At 47.4% G+C, this 17,800-nt stretch overlaps 1 protein-coding gene across 1 annotated transcript in view; it reads left to right on the top strand.

Annotated features, from left to right (window-relative positions):
• MYO15A (myosin XVA) overlaps positions 1-17,800 on the top strand; it is a 168,957-nt gene that overhangs the window by 124,351 nt on the left and 26,806 nt on the right. The window contains 8 exon segments of the mRNA XM_060260643.1: positions 539-680; positions 929-1,040; positions 2,722-2,964; positions 3,128-3,192; positions 5,959-6,083; positions 10,621-10,693; positions 11,350-11,422; positions 16,439-16,512. Of these exon segments, the coding sequence (XP_060116626.1) occupies positions 539-680; positions 929-1,040; positions 2,722-2,964; positions 3,128-3,192; positions 5,959-6,083; positions 10,621-10,693; positions 11,350-11,422; positions 16,439-16,512 (907 nt within the window).

Consider the following 17,800-nt stretch of genomic DNA (forward strand, 5'->3'; position numbering starts at 1 on the left):
TAACGTACATATTATAATATTTTTACCTCATAATATTATTTTTACCTCATTTATTCCCTGCCTTTCTCCCCAAAAATAGCTTACCTCGTTCTCCTCAGTTCTCTCCTCACAGCAATCCCCTGAGGTAGGTTAGGCTGTGAGAGAGTGGCTAGATTATGGTCACTCAGAAAGTTTCCATGGCAGGGTAGAGATTCGAACCTGGAGCTCGCAGATTCTACTCTGACATAGAAACCACTACACCAGACTGCCTCCCTATTTTTCATTATCGCACTCCTGAGGGAAAGAAATCCCTAGTCTTCCTTACCGGTAAATAGGGGTTGCCTAGGCATTGATCAGATTGTCTGATGTGATCGAGCCACACAAGATCTTGACAAATTGGTATTGATGATACTGATGAAACAGTCTTCAGCTTTAAAAAGATGAGATCCCTTAGTAAAAAACCTGGGTGAGAAATATTTTGGCCTGGTGCGTGAAGGAGACAGTGAAGTAGGCCTGTTCTCTCAGACCAATAGTTAACCCCATCTCCTCTTTGGCTCAGCTACAGTGATATCCTCTTCGTCACCATCCCCTCCAAGAACATGTTGGAGTTCAACCTCACCAACGAGAAGCTGCTCCTCTTTTCTCCCAAAGCCCCCCAGGTGAAGGCCATGGTGGACTACTTCATCAATGAGCTCAAGAAGGTATGAGCTGGTAGGATGTGGGAGGGAGGCAGAATGAAGTCTGGGCAAAAGAGGTCAAGGCGAGTCCCGCATGGGACAGCTTGTTCAAACCAAGATCCACCGACAGCTAATGGCCATTCTGTCCTGAACCTCAGTTGGCTTCTGGAATGTGGTCTGTTGTACACCTGCTTTGCCCTGCCCAGCTTCAGAAGCATCTGTGAATCCCACCTCTCCCTTCTTCCATTCACCTTTGCTTTCCTCCACCCCAGGATTCCCAGTATGTGGTGGCCATCAAGAACCACGTTACCAGTGATAAGAGTCTCTTAAGTTTCCACAAAGGAGACATCATCTGCCTTCGGCCAATGGAAGGCTTGGAGAAAGGTGAGACCCCCAATGGAAAGTGTCATCCTTGGGGAGGGAAGGGCGTGTTCTCAGAGCTAGCTGGCATGGTTGAGCATTAGTTGTGAGGCCCAAAGCCTAGCAGGGACTCACCTCCAACTGGATTCTCTGTGTCAACATCTCATTTCACCAAGCAGAAATGCCAGAAGAAAGCTTTGGATGGAGAGAGCAAAATAACGGGGTCGCTTCCTTCCTGATTGTTCTGGAGGTCCCTACGATGACAGTTCCTTCCTCCTTTTAGACCTGCCCTACCGTGATATGGCTAAAGGGAGTCTGAGAAGACTACCATCAGTCTAGGGCTGCCCTGTAGTGGCCAGAAGGTGGTACTGCAGTCTAGGGCTGCCAAACTCTGTGGTTTTCCCGGACGCTCTAGCAATTTGGGAAGAAAACTATGGTACCATGGAGTTTTCCCTCCCAAATTGCTAGAGCTTCTGTCGCATGATGTTGCCGGCATGATGACATCACTTGCGCACACTAAAACAGTCCCCCTCTATTCTGTGTGGCTCTTACATTAACTTGGTATCTGCAGCAACAAAAGGCTGATAGATATCAAAACAGTTGTTTCTGTTGTCCCTGGAAAAGATCATGTACTCTAGCAGCCCCTTGGACTTCTGCTATTAGACACAATATTTTCTAGGCATGGTCCACACAACCAGCAGACCACTTGGAAATCCAACCCCACCCCCCATCCATTCACTCCTTGACTCAGCTTCCGTACGAGGAATAGCCCACACAGTGGTGCTGCACAACTATAACAGCATAAAATTAGAGGTTCCCAATATGCTCACTTCCAAATGGATGCAACCAAGGTTACAAGCCTTCAGAAGCTGAAATTGGCCATCTTGTGTCCCAGCAAGTGAGCTCTAGAGGGTGCTAGGCAGGGGAGTTTAAGAATTCCCCACCCCTGTGATGTTGTGTTGACTATCCCCATCCCCACAGACCGCTATTACGGCTGCGTGGTGCGCAAGAAAGTGATGCTGCTTGAGGATGTGAAGAAGGGGACTCTGGATTTTGGTGGGTGGCTCCTGTGTGCTTTGCCGTGCTGTGGTGTGATCTCTCGCACCTCATACTCTTGTCTGCAACCGTATTTCCCCTTTCTCCCCACATGTGATTTTTCTCCTAATTCCTACCGAGAGCCCTACTGAGGCAGGGGAAAGAGCACACTCGGACAGATCTAGGACATCTAGTTTCGATTCCTAATAAGTCAAGCTAAAGGGAATGAGATCAAACCAATGCCCTTGTTTGAGAACATCGCATAAACTTGACCCGCACGATTCTATCGGCAACATTGCAGACCCATTTTTTACCTTCATGCTACAAGGGGAATTCTGTGGCTGTTGTCCGTGCAATTCTGTTCTTTGGGCAGGTCTTCATGGGTTCATAAACAATATTGTCCTATGGGTCCCCTTTTGTGGATTCGAGTCCTGACAAAAATGTCCTCGTTTGTTTCACTTACTGATACTTTCCCAAAAAAATTCTGTATGGTCTACTTCTCCCAAGGCTGCTGCAGTAGAAACTTTGTGTGAATAAAACTGGAGTTGGGTTTATTTGCCTGATTTGGCATGTTTGCCTGATGTTAAACCATCCTGATACGGTATCAGGCATTATAAGGGACGTCTTAGTGATGTCTTCAGGCAGTTAAAGGAATGTCTTCCTAATTTAGGTTGGAAATTTGGGGCCATCTACGGGAAGTCTGGCGTCTTCCCTGCCGACTGTGTCCAGCCAGCAGCAGCACCAGACTTCATACACCTACCAATGGAGAAGAAGGAGGAGCCCCAGGACAAACAAGGCAAAGTGGCCGTCCCGGCCTCTGTGGCAGTGGCCATTGCATCAGCAGCTGTGGCTCAGAAACTTGATAAAAAGATTGAGGCGAGTACAATTGACCGTTGGTTTAACCTCCTCCAAAGTGGGTGGTGGGTTCTTCTGGGGTAGGAATTGTTTGGGACAAGAGGGGAAGAGGGCAAGTTGGTCCGAGCCTCCTTTATTTATTTTATTTATACCCCACCCTAGCCCAAGAATGGACTCAGGGTGCCTTAAGGCAAGAAGCCAAACATATTTTCCTCTTCCAGACATGCAATGCCTGCTGCTGACGTTCTTGGACAGCATTCTTCACTTAAACTTGAAAGCAAAGCAGGTTTGGGAAAGAGCAGGGCCAGATTATCAATTAGGCCAAGGAGGCACTGGTCTATAAGCCCCCATGCCTTAGGGGCCTCTGCTGGCATAGTTGCCAAGTTTGCCTCTCTCTGCCTCTCCCCCACAGTTTTGTCAATGGGGCTTTTGAGAAGGTGCCTGCGGGCTGCAGTGGGGGCAGCGGTGCGGGCACTCCAGCTCTGAGATAATTTGCAAGCCCCTGAGATTTTGACTGCCTAGGGGCCTCCACAGGGATTAATCTGGCACTGGGAAAGAGCATACTGAAGATGGAGGACACCTTGAAAGAAGGCCCTCAGAACACAGTGTCCTAGGGCTGCTAAAAAAAAAAAAGATTCTAACCCTGCTCCTGTTTGGTAGCAAATGCAAATGAAAACCTACAGGTGAAAGCAGGCATAGTCTTTTCCTCCCTCCCATTTATCTCAGGGAAGGGGTGGAGCCACTGGAAGGAATTGTTGTTGTTCAGTCGCAGTCAAGTCCAATTCTTTGCGACCCCATGGACCAAGTCACACCAGGCCCTTCTTTCTTCCACCATCCTCCGAAGTCCCGTCAAAGTCATGTTAGTTACATTAGTAATGCTGTCCAGCCATCTCATCTTCTGCCGTTCCCTTCTTCTTTTGCCTTCTGTCTTTCAGCATCAGGGTCTTCTCCAGTGAGTGCTCTCTTCTCATTTGGTGGCCAAAGTATTTGAGATTCAGCTTCAAGCATCTGACCTTCCAGGGAACAGTCAGGGTTGATTTCCCTAAGTTAGGACTGACTGATTTGATCTTGCAGTCCAAGGGACTCACAAAGTCTATATTTTGTATCTGATTGCTCAAATACTGTTCCAAACCAATTATACAGATCTGCTTTAGACTGTGTGGTTCAGCAGTCAATGGGTTTTGTGACTGGAAGATTCTTTTGAAAATCAGGGCCAGTTCAAGCAGAGGATTCCAGAGGCCTTGCCTCAGGTGTGCAAATATCATCTTAGAGGGAGGGAGGGAGAATTGACACAGTTTGACACAGAGGAGAATTATGACTCACACAGAGCATCAACAAAACTTTGAGGCACCTATGTAGCATCATAAACAGCTCCCTGTCAGATATTGCCGCAACCGGGATATTTTCGGCTAATCGGGACATCGAGAAGCACTGCCTGTTGGATTTTGGCACATGGGGGCTTTCTCTAATGCCTCGCAAGCCCTGCTGTTGAGAGCAGATATATCCTGATTCTCTGCCCCGACTCAACTTATGGAAAAGGAAATTAAGCCACACCACAGTCAGTAGGACTCTATTGCATACCATCTTCCTCGCTAGATAGAGTCCCCCAGTTACAATAAAGTGAGATGCTATTGCATGTTATCTTCCCTGCTAGATGGAGTCCCTCAGCCACAAAAAGTGAGATGCTATTGCATGTTATCTTCCCCGCTAGATGGAGTCCCTCAGCCACAAAAAGTCAGATAGTATTGCATGTTACCTTCCCCGCTAGATGGAGTCCCCCAGTCACAAAAAGTGGGATGCTATTGCATGTTATCTTCCCCGCTAGATGGAGTCCCCCAGCCACAAAAAGTGAGATGCTATTGCATGTTATCTTCCCCGCTAGATGGAGTCCCTCAGCCACAAAAAGTGAGATGCTATTGCATGTTATCTTCCCCGCTAGATGGAGTCCCTCAGCCACAAAAAGTCAGATAGTATTGCATGTTACCTTCCCCGCTAGATGGAGTCCCCCAGTCACAAAAAGTGGGATGCTATTGCATGTTATCTTCCCCGCTAGATGGAGTCCCCCAGTCACAAAAAGTGAGATGCTATTGCATGTTATCTTCCCCGCTAGATGGAGTCCCTCAGCCACAAAAAGTGAGATGCTATTGCATGTTATCTTCCCCGCTAGATGGAGTCCCTCAGCCACAAAAAGTGAGATGCTATTGCATGTTATCTTCCCCGCTAGATGGAGTCCCTCAGCCACAAAAAGTCAGATAGTATTGCATGTTACCTTCCCCGCTAGATGGAGTCCCCCAGTCACAAAAAGTGGGATGCTATTGCATGTTATCTTCCCCGCTAGATGGAGTCCCTCAGCCACAAAAAGTGAGATGCTATTGCATGTTATCTTCCCCGCTAGATGGAGTCCCTCAGCCACAAAAAGTCAGATAGTATTGCATGTTACCTTCCCCGCTAGATGGAGTCCCCCAGTCACAAAAAGTGGGATGCTATTGCATGTTATCTTCCCCGCTAGATGGAGTCCCCCAGTCACTAAAAGTGAGATGCTATTGCATGTTATCTTCCCCGCTAGATGGAGTCCCTCAGCCACAAAAAGTGAGATGCTATTGCATGTTATCTTCCCCGCTAGATGGAGTCCCTCAGCCACAAAAAGTGAGATGCTATTGCATGTTATCTTCCCCGCTAGATGGAGTCCCTCAGCCACAAAAAGTGAGATGCTATTGCATGTTATCTTCCCCGCTAGATGGAGTCCCCCAGTTACAAAAAGTGAGATGCTATTGCATGTTATCTTCCCCGCTAGATGAAGTCCCTCAGCCACCAAAAGTCAGATAGTATTGCATGTTACCTTCCCCGCTAGATGGAGTCCCCCAGTCACAAAAAGTGGGATGCTATTGCAGTCAACCACCACTGAGGATTGGAGAGTTGGTATTCTCTCGGGATGAACATGGCCTTCATCTGTAGAACTAGCTTGAAATGACATCCGAACTATCTGCCCCGTCATTATCTGGCAGACTTTCTATACATGCCAGGGAGACCACATGCCTTTCTTTTCCCGTAGGTCTCTCCTGGCAGCGAATACACCGAAGACTTTGAGGGGGCCCCTACCGGCAGCCCACCAGGCGGCCCTTACACCATGCTGGAGTTTGCCAAGAAGTATTTCCGAGAAGGGCAGAGGGCAAAGATGTGAGTGCGTGCGGACGGACATGGGGCCTGGAATCCTTTAGGGCTTGGTTGCAGTCGAGAAATCGGAGGCCGTCGTCTCAAGCTTGTTGTGTCAGAGTTCCTATCCTGAGACCGCAGTCCCCTCTGTAAGAGAAAAAGGAAATTCCGGGCTGCTGCCACCACGCCCACCCTCCTCTGCATACCAGTTAGTTAGAACACCCCTGCTATTGTTTACGTGCGTGATGGCATACCCTGGGATGGAAGAGAGGTGAGTGGAAGAGCCTGTGTCCCTTACCGCGGGCCGTTGCAGCGTGTTGCAAACCCCCTGACTTGTGGCATCGGTCAGCTTTTGAAGACGTAAACGTTTTGGAGGTTGGGGCCCGATAGGTCAGGAATTATCTGTTCATAAAAGTAGGCCTGCGACCTTATCTGGGGGAGGTGTGGGGAGGAGAAGGCTGGGCTCACTGTCAAGAGTCAGAACCCTAGAGGTTTCTGGTTAATCTGGAAACCCCTCGAGGGACAACACAATTCCTCGTTACCCGCTGCAGATTCTTGGTTCTATGCCGGGGCAATTGTGTTTTCCCTTATCTTCAAGCTTTTGCATTTGCACCACTTTCTTTCCCATCATCCTTGATTTTGTTGTCTTAAGAATCTGCAGTGTGCGTGAAAGGGGTAGGTGTTAAATCCCGTACTTAAATCCTGCTAAGCCTCATGTAATGACATAGCACGCCACCCCCAATCCGCTCTATAAATACAGTGACTGTTTTGTGTGAATAGGACTGAGGTGAGATTTACTTTTGTACACCCCAGTAACCAAAATGGGAGGGACAGTGGCTCAATGGTAGAGCATCTGCTTGGTAAGCAGAAGATCCCAGGTTCAATCCCCGGCATCTCCAACTAAAAAGGGTCCAGGCAAGTAGGTGTGAAAAACCTCAGCTTGAGACCCTGGAGAACCATGAATGGTAGAGCATCTGCTTGGTAAGCAGAAGGTCCCAGGTTCAATCCCTGGCATCTCCAACTAAAAAGGGTCCAGGCAAATAGGCGTGAATAACCTCAGCTTGAGACCTTGGAGAGCCATGAATGGGGCTGTGGCTCAGTGGTAGAGCATCTGCTTGATAAGCAGAAGGTCCCAGGTTCAATGCCCAGCATCTCCAATTAAAAAGGGTCCAGGCAAGTAGGCGTGAAAAACCTCAGCTTGAGACTCTGGAGAGCCGCTGCCAGTCTGAGTAAACAAGGCATCTTCATATGTTCATATATATGAGACCCATTCTAAAGTGGGACAGTGGCTCAATGAGAGCATCTGCTTGGTAAGCAGAAGGTCCCAGGTTCAATCCCCGGCATCTCCAATTAAAAAGGGTCCAGGTATGAAAAACCTCAGCTTGAGACCCAGGAGAGCCGCTGCCAGTCTGAGTAGACAGTACTGACTTTGATGGACCCAGGGTCTGATTCAGTATAAGGTAGCTTCATATGTTCGTATGTTCAAAACAACCTGCAGTTTTCAGAAGACTTATACATACACACTAATAAGTTTCAAGACCATACAGATAAGCTTTATTAGACAGAAGGCTTAATAATATATATATAGAAAAGCAAAGCAATAGATAACATTAGTACAGTTTCAAAATAAAAAGGTAAAGGTAAAGATTTTGAGCAGAAGTGGCTGATCTGCACTAAAGAGGGAAAAGGAAAGGAAAGGTCCCCTGTGCAAGTACCAGTCGTTTCCGACTCTGAGGTGACGTTGCTTTCACGTTTTCACAGCAGATTTTTTACGGGGTGGTTTGCCATTGCCTTCCTCAGTCATCTACCCTTTCCCCCCAGCAAGCTGGGAACTCATTTTACCAACCTCGGAAGGATGGAAGGCTGAGTCAACCTTGAGCCGGCGACATGAACCCAGCTTCCGCCAGGATCAAACTCAGGTTGTGAGCAGAGCTTAGGACTGCAGCTTTACCACTCTGCACCACGGGGCTTTCGCGGGGCACAGTTTCAGAAGACAGTCAAGCAGTTAGAATATAGTCAAGCACAAAGCATATTTCCATTGTAAAGCATAATTCTATGGTTAAGCATAGTTCTACAGTCAAGCATAGAGCATAGTGCTTATGAAAAGTCCAATAGGGACTGCTTCCTGACGTTGTGAAAGCAGCGTCACCCCAGAGTCTAAAATGACTGGTGCTTGCACAGGGGACCTTTCCTTTTCCCTGTTGGGACTAACCAACAAAATGTAGCCGAAGTCCCAATTAGTTTGGCATGACCAGCACAGAGACAGTCTCCTGTCTCTAGTGCAGATCAGCAACTTCTGCTCAAAATCCCAGAGTTTTGAGCCTTCCCCTGGAAACTTTATCACTTATCTCTATCTTATCTGATTTATATGCATCAACTACATTCCAGAACTGCCAGCTGCGTTCACAGACGTCCAGTTATCTTTACTCTGTCCGGTTCCTGCTCATCCCATATAAGGCTAAGGCTGCCCTGAGATACTTTTCACCTAGGCTGCCCTCTTACTTTTCACCTACTTTCTACTGACCTAGATCCTCAGCCCAAGCTGTTAGATGTTAGCAATAGGTAATGCTTGATAGTCCTGAATAGCTTGGACACCTTGTTGCCAATTTCATAAGAGAATCAACCCCAAAAGAAATTCTGCCACAAGGACAACATACGTATTTTTTTCAGCTTCAAGAGGTGCAAACGTGTGCTGTTAAGGAAATCTGGGTTTCCAGTTGCGTGGATTGAAGCTAGACAATACGTGCGTTGGTCCCATTCACACAAAATGGTGACCACTATCTCCCTTTACAAGTGCTGAAATTGTAAGAATCAAATGCTGTGGTTGTCCTGGCTAAACTCCCTTCCCTGCGCTCCAGTTTTAATTACGGTATTTATTTCCGACCGATTTCCCACTCGCCTTACGCCGCTCTGACGCTCCTCTTCTCAGCGGAGGTTTTGTCCGATTTCACACTATCTGCCCCGGGGCTGCAGCAAGCATCCGTGTTTTCATGCAGCAAACAGAAACGGCTAAAAACCAATTTCTGTTTGCTGCACGAAAACGCCGATGCTTGCTGCAGCCCTGGGGCAGGTAGTGTGAAATTGGATGAAAACCCCACAGAGAAGAGGAGCATAAGGTGAGTGGGATATCAGTCTCCATGCTTGTTACCTTCTTTCTCAGAGCTGTAAAAGCACATTACCGCTGTGTGGAATGACACAAATGTTTACGGGGAATAGTTAATAATAATAATAATAATAATAAATTTTTATTTATACCCCGCCCTCCCCGCCGAAGCTGGCTCAGGGCGGCTTACAGGACATGGTGGGTCACACCATGATATAACAATAAATACAACATAACTGTTAAAATACATTTCCTAAAAATGGCGATTAGATTAAAATTTAAAATTTAAATTACAGTATAGATTAATGGTGCTACATTCTTAATATAGCTTATTGATGCGATGGTTCCATCTTAATAGGCCAGCTGGAAAAGGACGGTTCTGCAAGCCCTACGGACCTGCAGGGCCCGGACCTCCTCTGGCAGCTGGTTCCACCATTGGGGTGCTGTTATCGAGAAGGCCCGCTCCCTTGTTACTTTCAGTTTGGCCTCCTTTGGCCCGGGGATTTTCAGTAGATTTTGTGAACTAGATCTCAGTGGTCTCTGGGGAACATATGGAGAAGGGGTTGCCAATCCCCAGGTGGGGGCAGGGGATCCCCCGGTTTGGAGGCCCTCCCCACACTTCAGGGTCGTCAGAAAGCGGGGGGAGGGGAGGGAAATGTCTGCTGAGAACTCTATTATTCCCTATGGAGATTTATTCCCATAGAAAATCATGAAGAATTAATCCACGGGTATCTGGGGCTCTGGGGGGGCTGTTATTTGGGGTAGAGGCACCAAATTTTCAGTATAGCATCTAGTGCCTCTCCCCAAAATACCCCTTCAAGTTTCAAAAAGATTGGACCAGGGGGTCCAATTGTATGAGCCCCAAAAGAAGGTGCCCCTATCCTTCATTATTTCCTATGGAAGGAAGGAATTGAAAAGGTGTGCCGTCCCTTTAAATGTGATGGCCAGAACTCTCTTTGAAGTTCAATTATGCTTGTCACAGCCTTGATCTTGGCTCCGCCCCTATGTCTCCTGGCTCCACCCCCAAAGTCTCCTGGCTCCACCCCCAAAGTCCCCAGATATTTCTTGAATTGGACTTGGCAACCCTATATGGAGAGAGACGGTCCCTAAGGTAGGCAGGTCCTCGGCCATATAGGGCTTTAAAGGTAATAACCAGCACCTTGTAACAGACTCAGTATACAATTGGCAGCCAGTGCAGCTTGCGCAGCCTAGGCCGCACATGTTCCCACCTAGGTAGACCCACTAGAAGTTGACCCAATCTTTGTTGAGGAAACACTATTTCTCAACTGGACCATACAATAAGGTGGACCATACAATTTTGATGGAGCATAGAGGTTGGAGCTTTTTGCATGCCAAGAGCGGAAGCAGGCCTAGAATCCAAGGAAAGTAGGAAGGACTGTGAGTGGAGAGTATCTTCCCACAAACAAAGGTGGTGTTTACGTGTGACGTTCATTACAGGGACCCCAGCAAAGTAAAATCCAAGAAAGGCGTTGAATCGAAGGGTGTGGAAGATATCCTGAAATTCACCAAGGTAATCTCAGTTGATTTATCGGTAGCCGTTTACTTCTGCATGAATTTAGGAGTAGGAAGGTTTAAAAGATCCCATGGTAACATGCCTAGGGTTTCCAAGAAATAGCTATAGCATTAGGACCCAGTTGTCTTATTCTCTGTACCACCATGGCAGACTGTGAACAGAGGAAACCGCTGGCCTGATTTTTTGCCCTGTAGTGGCTAGAAGGTGGTACTGTAGCTCCCAGAACAATCTAGCAAAGTTCAAGTAACACAAGACAGTGTGGTGTAGTGGTTAGAGTGCAGGACTAGGATATGGGAGACCAGGGCTTTTTTGTAGCAGGAACTCCTTTGCATATTAGGCCACGCACCCCTGATGGAGCCTGTCCTCCAAGAGCTTACAGTAGGCCCTGTACTAACAGCCCTGTAAGTTCTTGGAGGATTGGCTCCATCACGGAGGGCATGGCCTAATATGCAAAGGAGTTCCTGCTACAAAAAAGGCCCTGCCTGTTTCTCCTCCTCCACAATCTTCAGATATAATTATTCATTTCCATCAAGGAGAATTTTGTATGTGTTTACTCTGTTGCAGTTTGACCCTTAGCGCTGTGATGCGGCTGCTGGGTCTATGCCTCTCTTGCCCAGCCTCCATTCCCTTTCTCTCCTCTCTACTCCTTCCAGTCCCCTATCCAAGAGTCGCTCATTGAATTCACAGACAGCAGCCTGAACAAAGTTGCAGCAGAGACCTTCCAAGGTGAGTTACCTGGATCTGGCTTTTCCCAGGAGATCTCCAGTGCAAGGTGTGGCTGATGGAAAATTTTATACTCTATAACCATGAAGATAGGAAGAGCCCCCTGGCGCAGAGCGGTAAAGCTGCAGTTCTGCAGTCGGAGTCCTCTGCTCACGACCTGAGTTCGATCCCAGCGGAAGCTGGTTCAGGTAGCCGGCTCCAGGTTGACTCAGCCTTCCATCCTTCCGAGGTCGGTAAAATGAGTACCCAGCTTGCTGGGGGGAAAGTGTAGATGACTGGGAAAGGCAATGACAAACCACCCCGTAAAATGTCTGCCATGAAAACATTGTGAAAGCAATGTCACCCCAGAGTCGAAAACAACTGATGCTTGCACAGGAGACTACTTTTACCTTTTTAACCATGAAGATAGATCTAACATTTTTAGAACTTTGGTTAACTTCAAAGCCTCTTGTCTACTCAAGAGGGTGAGCTCTAAAAAGCCTGATGTGTCTGGTTTGATCTAGGGGGGAAAGCCAAGTGTGGCAAGCACTGAATGGCTAGCACCAATGCTGTCACCAAAACAGGGAGGAACGGTGGCTCAGTAGTAGAGCATCTGCTTGGTAAGCAGAAGGAACCAGTTCAGTCTCCAGCATCTCCAACTAAAAAGGGTCCAGGCAAGTAGGCATAAAAAAACTCAGCTTGAGACCCTGGAGAACCACTGCCAATCTGAGCAGACAATACTGACTTTGATGGACTGAGCGTCTGATTCAGTATAGGAAAGGAAAGGAAAGGTGCCCTGTGCAAGCACCAGTCGTTTCTGACTCTGAGGTGACGTTGCTTTCATAGCGTTTTCATGGCAGACTTTTTACGGGGTGGTTTGCCATTGCCTTCCCTGGTCTTTACACTTTCCCCCCAGCAAGCTGGGGACTCATTTTACCGACCTCAGAAGGATGGAAAACTGAGTCAACCTCGGCTGGCTACCTGAACCAGCTTCTGCTGGAATCGAACTCAGGTCATGATAAAAGGGCTCCGATTGCAGTACTGCAGCTTTACCACTCTGCTCCACGGGGCTCTCTCACTCCGTATAAGGCAGCTTCATATGTTCATATGTTCATGTTCACATCACAGCCCCTCCAGTCCTCAGAACAATTTTGTAAGCAAGGTCTAACAGCCTACCCAGGCATTCAGACCTCAGATAGAAAGAAATCACTCCCAACCATTGCTGCTGAGAATTTGAACACTGAGGCAAAATACCAGAGAATTTGAACACTGAGGCAAAGTATCAGAGAATCTGAACACTGAGGCAAAGTACCAGAGAATTTGAACACTGCGGCAAAGTACCAGAGAATTTGAACACTGCGGCAAAGTACCAGAGAATTTGAACACTGAGGCAAAGTACCAGAGAATTTGAACACTGAGGCAAAGTACCAGAGAATTTGAACACTGAGGCAAAGTACCAGAGAATTTGAACACTGCAGCAAAGTACCAGAGAATTTGAACACTGCGGCAAAGTACCAGAGAATTTGAACACTGAGGCAAAGTACCAGAGAATTTGAACACTGCGGCAGAGTACCAGAGAATTTGAACACTGCGGCAAAGTACCAGAGAAACTGAACACTGAGGCAGAGTACCAGAGAATTTGAACACTGCGGCAAAGTACCAGAGAATTTGAACACTGAGGCAAAGTAACAGAGAATGTGAACACTGCGGCAAAGTACCAGAGAATTTGAACACTGCGGCAAAGTACCAGAGAATTTGAACACTGAGGCAGAGTACCAGAGAATTTGAACACTGCGGCAAAGTACCAGAGAATTTGAACACTGTGGCAAAGTACCAGAGAATGTGAACACTGCGGCAAAGTACCAGAGAATTTGAACACTGTGGCAAAGTACCAGAGAATTTGAACACTGAGGCAGAGTACCAGAGAATTTGAACACTGAGGCAAAGTACCAGAGAATTTGAACACTGTGGCAGAGTACCAGAGAATTTGAACACTGAGGCAGAGTACCAGAGAATTTGAACACTGTGGCAGAGTACCAGAGAATTTGAACACTGAGGCAAAGTACCAGAGAATTTGAACACTGAGGCAGAGTACCAGAGAATTTGAACACTGCGGCAGAGTACCAGAGAATTTGAACACTGAGGCAAAGTACCAGAGAATTTGAACACTGAGGCAGAGTACCAGAGAATTTGAACACTGCGGCAAAGTACCAGAGAATTTGAACACTGAGGCAGAGTACCAGAGAATTTGAACACTGCGGCAAAGTACCAGCGAATTTGAACACTGAGGCAAAGTACCAGAGAATTTGATCACTGCGGCAAAGTACCAGAGAATGTGAACACTGAGGCAGAGTACCAGAGAATTTGAACACTGTGGCAGAGTACCAGAGAATTTGAACACTGCGGCAAAGTACCAGAGAATTTGAACACTGAGGCAGAGTACCAGAGAATTTGAACACTGCGGCAAAGTACCAGAGAATTTGAACACTGAGGCAGAGTACCAGAGAATTTGAACACTGCGGCAAAGTACCAGCGAATTTGAACACTGAGGCAAAGTACCAGAGAATGTGAACACTGCGGCAAAGTACCAGAGAATTTGAACAATGCGGCAAAGTACCAGAGAATGTGAACACTGAGGCAGAGTACCAGAGAATTTGAACACTGCGGCAGAGTACCAGAGAATTTGAACACTGAGGCAAAGTACCAGAGAATTTGAACACTGAGGCAGAGTACCAGAGAATTTGAACACTGAGGCAGAGTACCAGAGAATTTGAACACTGAGGCAGAGTACCAGAGAATTTGAACACTGAGGCAAAGTACCAGAGAATGTGAACACTGAGGCAGAGTACCAGAGAATTTGAACACTGCGGCAGAGTACCAGAGAATTTGAACACTGAGGCAAAGTACCAGAGAATGTGAACACTGAGGCAAAGTACCAGAGAATTTGAACACTGCGGCAGAGTACCAGAGAATTTGAACACTGAGGCAAAGTACCAGAGAATGTGAACACTGAGGCAGAGTACCAGAGAATTTGAACACTGCGGCAGAGTACCAGAGAATTTGAACACTGCGGCAAAGTACCAGAGAATTTGAACACTGAGGCAGAGTACCAGAGAATTTGAACACTGCGGCAAAGTACCAGAGAATTTGAACACTGAGGCAGAGTACCAGAGAATTTGAACACTGCGGCAAAGTACCAGCGAATTTGAACACTGAGGCAGAGTACCAGAGAATTTGAACACTGCGGCAAAGTACCAGCGAATTTGAACACTGAGGCAAAGTACCAGAGAATGTGAACACTGCGGCAAAGTACCAGAGAATTTGAACACTGCGGCAAAGTACCAGAGAATTTGAACACTGCGGCAAAGTACCAGAGAATTTGAACACTGAGGCAAAGTACCAGAGAATTTGAACACTGAGGCAAAGTACCAGTGAGCCACGGCCCTTCCCCACACAATTATGTGCATTGCTTTTTATGGTTTATTAAATGTATACCCCGCCCTCCCCGCTGAGGAAGGCTCAGGGCGGCTTGAGGCTAACACATTAGTGCATCATCATAATAAAATCAATTAAAATTTAAAGCAGTTAAAACTGTTGGTGCTAATAACATTCTGGTGTTGTTCAGTTTCGATGGCGTCAGCGTTTCCTGGATTCTTCCTGCTGCTCTAAGTCTCAAAGGTCAGCCGGAAGACAGCTGGAAGAGTGTGGTCTTACAGGCCCTGCGGAACTGGGTGAGGCCCCGCAAGGCTCTGACCTCCTCCGGCAGCTTTTAGAACTAAAAAGGTCTGCAGGCCGCAAGAGGCTGCCTTGTACCCACTCGGGCCAGCTCCGAATTGTCCGTTCTGACCGCCGGCGGCTTTCCAAGTTCTCGGGAAGAAAAATAAAATTTCATTTCTGAAAAAAAAATCCTTTCTAAAAAACAGAACGTGCCAGGGATTGAACCGGGGACCTTCTGAGTGCCATCCAATAGCGAAGAGGCACATTGGGAGGAGAGAAGAGCCGCGTTTGGAATTGTAGTTGGCCGATATAAACATTAGGGGACATACAGGAGAGCCAGTTTGGTGGAGTGGTTAAGTGTGCGAACTCTTATCTGGGAGAACCGGGTTTGATTCTCCACTCCTCCACTTGCAGCTGCCAGCATGGCCTTGGGTCAGCCATAGCTTTGGCAGAGGTTGTCCTTGAAAGGGCAGCTGCTGTGAGAGCCCTCTCCAGCCCCACCCACCTCACAGGGTGTCTGTTGTGGGGGAGGAAGGGAAAGGAGATTGTGAGCCGCTCTGAGACTCTTCAGAGTGGAGGGCGGGATATAAATCCAATATCTTCTTCTTCTTCTTCTTCTTCTTCTTCTTCTTCTTCTTCTTCTTCTTCTTCTTCTTCTTCTTCTTCTTCTTCTTCTTCTTCTTCTTCTTCTTCTTCTTCTCCTCCTCCTCCTCCTCCTCCTCCTCCTTCTCCAGTTTGGTGTAGTGGTTAAGTGTGCGGACTCTTATCTGGGAGAACCAGGTTTGATTCTCCACTCCTCCACTTGCACCTGCTGGAATGGCCTTGGGTCAGCCATAGCTCTGGCAGAGGTTGTCCTTGAAAGGGCAGCTGCTGTGAGAGCCCTCTCCAGCCCCACCCACCTCACAGGGTGTCTGTTGTGGGGGAGGAAGGGAAAGGAGATTGTGAGCCGCTCTGAGACTCTTCAGAGTGGAGGGCGGGATATAAATCCAATATCATCTTCTTCTTCTTCTTCTTCTTCTTCTTCTTCTTCTTCTTCTTCTTCTTCTTCTTCTTCTTCTTCTTCTTCTTCTTCTTCTTCTTCAGGTGTAATGGTCGTAACAGTCATATGGGAATTGTGGGTTTCTCTCCATTTCTGTGCACGTGGGATTGTGACTGCAGTGTGCTTGGCAAAGCAGTCTCAGCTTCCCTGTTTTGTCTGATTTGGTCTGTTGGGGAAATCCTTCCCACCGCCTCTTGCTGGACTGCTGTTAGATTGTGGCTAATGTGACCCTCTGGGAGTGCCCAGGGGAACATTCCAACTGATTTGGGTACCTCCCCCCACAGGTGTGATGAAATTCATGGGCGACCTTCCGCTCAAGGGCCAAGCAGAGCTAGACGTGGTCTGCTGTCTTCTGAAGGTAAGCCCAGTTTTCGACGCAGGCGTAAAATGAGCCCTCTGGAGCCGACTTTGCTCCACGTGGAAACCAAAGCGAACTGAACTCTTCATCCGGGGCTTAATCCACAAACATAAATTAGCTTAAAGCCAGCTTGACGGGCCTGGTCTCATATGAGGACATTCTGATTTGATGCCACAGTAAAAAAAATATTGCATAAAACCATTGGCTATTGCAATTTCAATTCCAGCAACATACAGCTTAAAAGCAGTCAAGGACTCTAAGATGAACACGCTGGATTATTCAAAATCTTACTTACATACAGCAACCCCGTAGCCAGGCTCTAATAGTCCGGTTAACAACATCATTTCACTGTCTGCTGGAAATTGCCTTTGCCCTGATTTTACTAGCAGACAGAGCAAATTTGATGGTGATCGTTTCAGGGGTTGGTTTGCCCTAGAAGCCCAGTGGTAACTTAAAAGATCAACAATATTTCCAGGGTAAAAGCTTTCAAGCGTCAGGTATGAAGGCGATAGGGTTGCCAATCCCCAGGTGGGGGCAGGGGATCCTCCAGTTTGGAGGCCTTCCCCCCGCTTCAGGGTCATCAGAAAGCAGGGGAGGGAGGGAAATGTCTGATGGGCACTCCCATTATTCCCTATGGAGACCGATTCCTATAGGGTAGAATGGAGAATTGATCTGCAGGCCTCGGGGAGGGGGGCTGTTATTTGAGGTAGAGGCACCAAATTTTCAGCATAGCATCCGGTGCCTCTCCTCAAAATACCTTCCAGGTTTCAAAAAGATTGGACCTGGGGGTCCAGTTCTATGATCCCCCAAATAAGGTGCCCCTATTCTTCTTCATTTCCAGTGGAAGGCAGGCATTTAAAAAATGTGTGGTCCCTTTAAATGTGATGGCCAGAACTCCCTTTGGAGTTCAATTATGCTTGTCACACCTTGGCTCCTGGCTTCACCAGTGTGTACGTATAAGTCTTCTGAAAACTGCAGGTTGTTTTGAACATACGAACAGCTGGTTATGAAAAGGCTGTAGGAGCAGTGACCCCCCCATCACCCTCTGCGCCTCAGTCCACTCCACGCTTGTACTCTGTTAACCGGGAAGCTTGAGAAACAAGTCATTTTGGATTGAACTGCCAGGGATTAAGAACATAAGAACAAAAGAGAAGCCATGTTAAATCAGGCCAATGGCCCATCCAGTCCAACACTCTGTCTCACAGAAGAACATAAGAGAAGCCCTGTTGGATCAGGCCAATGGCCCATTAAGTCCAACACTCTGTGTCACACAGTGGCAAAAAAAAAA

Source organism: Heteronotia binoei, chromosome 20 (genome assembly GCF_032191835.1).
Source record: "Heteronotia binoei isolate CCM8104 ecotype False Entrance Well chromosome 20, APGP_CSIRO_Hbin_v1, whole genome shotgun sequence".
Classification (NCBI taxonomy): domain Eukaryota; kingdom Metazoa; phylum Chordata; class Lepidosauria; order Squamata; family Gekkonidae; genus Heteronotia; species Heteronotia binoei.